Here is a 4,719-nt window from a genome sequence, read left to right as displayed (position 1 = left end):
CTCTTCCTTACTTTCAAGAAAGCAGCAATGTCACATCACAACCAGACGTGTTTGTGTGCTTGTGTGTATTTCCACCCCTTTATTTCATTCTTTAAGCAGTCATTACCTCATTAATTTATCCATACAGATGCTTATATTGTCTCTGAATTCCATAAAATTCCTTCTGTTCTTTCATTTCAGATGGTTCCTATGTGTCAGTTCCATCCCCTCTGGGAAAGATTAAAAGCATGACGAAAGGTACTCAATGGCAAGGGAAAACCTGAACTTTCATGGTCTTTTCACCCAAGGTGTTTGTCAGCCTAAACATACTCTGCAAGACTAATCGTTCCTGGAAATTTTGTTGTTCAGAAATGTAATAATGTGCATGAGCAGCAGCTGTATTTCCCTAGGATAATTTTAGGAAACCATATACTTATCTTTGTTGCTCAGCATCATGATAATTCCTGTATTTATCTTATTTTCATTTACTTTAAAAAAAAGATACTTATTTCTTTGGAGAAAAGGATGTGATTGTGAATTAGTACCAATGCAGTACACACATATCCGTGAACACAAACAAATATAATAGACTTCCACTGTAAAATGCCTGGATTATCTTTACAAGAAGAGATCTGGCCAAAAATAATTTGTGTTAATCTGAAACACATATAGATAAAACATTCAGATGAATATTTATACTTTAAAATATTTCCCTTTTTTTCATGGTGCTTTTAATTTTCTCCTTCAAATATTTGCTCTGGATATAATCAAATCCTCACATGCTTTACACAGCAGCATTGAAATGTTCCCTTTGTAAACACTCTGATAAACTTTATCAAAGATCAACAAGGTGGAGAAGTTTTCTAACTAAATTAAGTTGCAAAATTTTTTGTTCCCCACGTCATTAAAGAGTCAGTCAGATCTGGAATAACATCCCCTGCATCAGTGATGAGCACTAGCTATGCAGAAAAAAAGGAGACAATTCTCCATATAAAGAATTTTACACAAGCGTGAGATGATATGGGCAGAATGTGCTCACGGGACCGTGTTCGTCAGCGATAAGGTTTTAAAGCCCAGAAAGCCCACGGCAGCGAGTGTTTGTCTGTTACTGGGGTTTGCTGGGGTTAATGAAAGAAGAGGGAATGGGATTACCAGTCAGCCAATTTACGGGAGGAAAATCAGCTTTCACCGCGCAATGGTTTTGTGAAGTTAAAGGTTTATGTTCTGTCCTTCCCCACGACCCCGCATTTTACAAACAGGATAAGTGTTTTCTTTTGCAGAAAAGGCAGATGTTCTTCTGCTCCGTGCTGGTTTGCCATCCCACTTCCACCTTCAGCTCTCCGAAATAGAGTTCCATGAGATTATCGGCTCAGGTACCAGCAATAAGAACGCATCCGCTTCAAATGTCTGATGTTCATAAAAAATACCTTTGTGCTTATTTATTTTAATCCATTTTAGGGTCTTTTGGAAAAGTATATAAGGGACGATGCAGAAATAAAATTGTTGCAATCAAACGGTAAGTTTGTCAGACTTTTCCATCTTGTTTGGTTAATGACCTAGTTTGAAGAATTAAAAACCCATATTTTATACTTCTGCCTTACGGTTTTCTCCCCTGTGATTTCTAAGCTATCGAGCCAATACCTACTGCTCCAAATCTGATGTGGACATGTTCTGCCGTGAAGTTTCCATCCTCTGCCGGCTGAACCATCCCTGTGTCATCCAGTTTGTGGGAGCGTGCCTCGATGACCCGAGTCAGTTTGCGATAGTCACTCAGTACATTTCTGGAGGATCGCTCTTCTCCCTGCTTCATGAACAGAAGAGGTATTCCACTTGCTCTCTGCTTGGGCTTCTGGCACAGAATTCGGAAGGCTAGTAAATCTATGCTGATGAATATTTACAACATTAACTTTAACATTTTATTAATTTCAGTATAAAACAATAGGGAAAGGAATACACTAGAAAAATTTTAGGTTTGATTCAGGCTATTGGGTGAACAAGGGAAATTAATAAGTAATCACTAAATTGATATTTAGTCATTATTTTACATTATATACATTTACATTACGTAGAGTGTCTAACATTATCTTGTATTTGAAACAATTCTAAAGGTTCCATGATTTACAGGTAATAATTTACAGATAATTTTCGCCTCTTTATTAAGTTTGCGTAATATTATATTTTTTTTCAAAATACAGGACTCTGGATCTGCAGTCTAAATTGATCATTGCTGTAGATGTGGCCAAAGGCATGGAGTACCTCCACAACCTCACACAGCCCATCATCCATCGTGATTTGAACAGGTAAGGTTCTTTCTTTAAGCACTGAGGGAATATGAAGCCCCAAAGCAACGGTGGTGTTCCGCGGTGTCACCCGCACTTGCAGACGCGCGTCGCTGTGCAGTGTCCCGTTAACACTGCCGGAGCCTGGAGGAAGGTCTGCTCGCACGAGTTGGACTGGGGCACTGGGGCACAATGCTCTCACGTTCACTGGAGGCTTTAACACATTTTAGTGGAGTGACTCGACAGATGGTGTCAACTTCATGCTTATACCAATTTCACCGACAGATACCTTGTCTGAGGGTTCCAAACCAGTCACACCCTGTTTGCACCCATCACTCCAGTGGGATATAGCCCTCTTCCAGCTTATGCTGGGTAGGATATTTCCCCAGTATAACTTTTTTAACACAAAATATTGATTAATTCATTTCACCTCATTTAAACTCAGTCACTAGTTCCCCCTAAGGTCGATGCAGAAATGCAAAAACCCTTCCCCAAGGCAATCTGGCCCACTGGCGTTCAACCTTGTTAGAGGCAGGAACCAAATTCTCTACTGAGCGGGATCTTCTCTGCACCAGCGATCCGATCACTCAGACCAGCCATCCTGCCCTAGCTTCTGCTTTGGAAGAGAACTAACCAAAATTACCTGTGGGTGTATTTAAAGAAGAGCAGCCAGGCGAAGAAAGTTAGTGCCGAATAGCTGCGGCAGTTTTCAGCCGTGGTGGTTGTTCTGGGAACAGCTGCTCCGTGCATACCAGCATGGTGACAAGGAAGCTGCTGCAGAAAAGGTTTTTTAAAGTATTATGCAGTGAGTTACAAAGTGGGTTTTCTTCATTTTCCACTATCTTAACTACTTGTTTAAAAAAAAAATACAGAAATGTTCATTTTGTTTGTATCTCAAGAGGCTGGCCTGTAGAGTTGCGGCAATAGAATAAATAACATTTCCTGCCTCTTGCTGTAAGTTTTCATTTCCTAGTGATACTGACAGCTGCAGTGAAAGATTCCTTCTGAGAGACACTCGTTCTTTTGAGAAAAGGAGCTGGGGTTTCCCTTTGCTGAGCTAAGAAGTAAACTGATGGTGAGACTATGCCCGGCTCGGGGTTCTGATATGAAACTCTCAGAACATATGAGGCGGCAGCAATTTCCAGGACGTTGTTGTTGGCATCTCCCAGAGAACAGCACGGCTTGCAGAGGGGAAAGGGTCTGTTCTTTTGCTCCAGGTGTTCCCACACTGTGACAAATCTGAGAGCCAGGCTTGGATGTAACGGTAATGTCTGAGTTCTGTCCCAGTGCCCAAGAACTCTGGGTTCAACGAGTGCTTTCAGAAATGAGTACCCGCTCTTGAAGTTATTTTTTAAAGGAAAGAATAACTCTATTTGTGGTTATGAAAGAAAAAATATCCCTGCAGGCTGAAGAAGCAAATGACATCACTAATGCAAAAGAAACTGCACATTTCTTTATTTTAGTCTGAAAAATGCAGTCTACAAACCGTGTCGCTTCAAACCCTAGGTTGGCAATATTGGCACAAATTCTGCTTTATACTCTGCAAATTTTAGCACACTTTACTTTGTCTGCTCTGGTGTATGAGTGCATCCATCTGCTCGTGTTAAAGCCACTGCAAGCCCATGAAAATGGGTACTCCCAGCCATTGCCAATTACACACCCGGTTACTTTATTTCAATGTGCAGATATGGTGTTTCTGGATGTGATAGATGTACGCTTTCTGGAAGAATATTGCCAACATGATATATTCATCTGTGTATATTGACTATTTGGAGGCTTAATCTGAGCATATCAATATAAGCCATATTCTGCAATTTTACTGTAGCAGAGATACATAAAAATTGTCTGTCAAAGAGTATTTTAAATGCACTTTGGATTGACTAAATACTTTCAAAAACCATGTCACTTATCAAAATTCTTTTAGCCTAAGAAAGCCTGAACTCACATTTCAGAGAGCTTTAACATGCTTCATTTTGACACTTTAAATTATTTTTTTATTCTTCCTAGCTTTTTGATTTTTTATTCAAATTCCAAATTTCTAAAATATAATTCTACTTATTAAATTAATCTCAAAAAAAAATTTGAATGTTTCATCTTCATATGAAGTAAAACTTTGTTGACAAGAAATGTCTGTTCTCCACTTTTTATTCAAAAGCATTAAGCTCCATAAAATGTTCTGAGTCAATGCAAAATGAAACAGTCCATTAAAATCAGTTATTCAAGCAGTTCGGTTAATTAGCAGGAGACAGTGCAGTTCAAACTCTCTTCTAACACATTTTGAACTAATTACGGTTCATTATCAAGTGAATAGGCTGCAAAGCTCTGCAGCAACCAGCTCGGGGTGATTCCGCAGGAATCCGGGACTCGGGGGATGTCTTTAGGAGGGGAGGCACACCCTGTCCGTCCCTGGCTGTGCTCGGCAGCGATGCCCCCCTGCAGCCCGGGCTGCCAGCCCGGCGGA

At 40.1% G+C, this 4,719-nt stretch overlaps 1 protein-coding gene across 1 annotated transcript in view; it reads left to right on the top strand.

Moving 5' to 3' along the window:
* The window catches only part of LOC104470976 (serine/threonine-protein kinase TNNI3K), a 24,715-nt gene extending 22,413 nt beyond the window's left edge, over positions 1-2,302 (top strand). Inside the window, exons 13-17 of the mRNA XM_010086120.1 lie at positions 181-237; positions 1,260-1,352; positions 1,438-1,495; positions 1,606-1,800; positions 2,175-2,302. Of these exons, the coding sequence (XP_010084422.1) occupies positions 181-237; positions 1,260-1,352; positions 1,438-1,495; positions 1,606-1,800; positions 2,175-2,283 (512 nt within the window). The 3' untranslated portion in view covers positions 2,284-2,302. The remainder of the gene's footprint in view (positions 1-180; positions 238-1,259; positions 1,353-1,437; positions 1,496-1,605; positions 1,801-2,174) is intronic.
* The last annotated feature ends 2,417 nt before the right edge of the window (positions 2,303-4,719 follow it).

Source organism: Pterocles gutturalis, unplaced genomic scaffold, assembly GCF_000699245.1.
Source record: "Pterocles gutturalis isolate BGI_N339 unplaced genomic scaffold, ASM69924v1 scaffold47720, whole genome shotgun sequence".
Taxonomy (NCBI): domain Eukaryota; kingdom Metazoa; phylum Chordata; class Aves; order Pterocliformes; family Pteroclidae; genus Pterocles; species Pterocles gutturalis.
The sequence above is the reverse complement of the archived record's forward strand: the minus strand, read 5'-3'. Positions and strand labels throughout refer to the sequence as shown.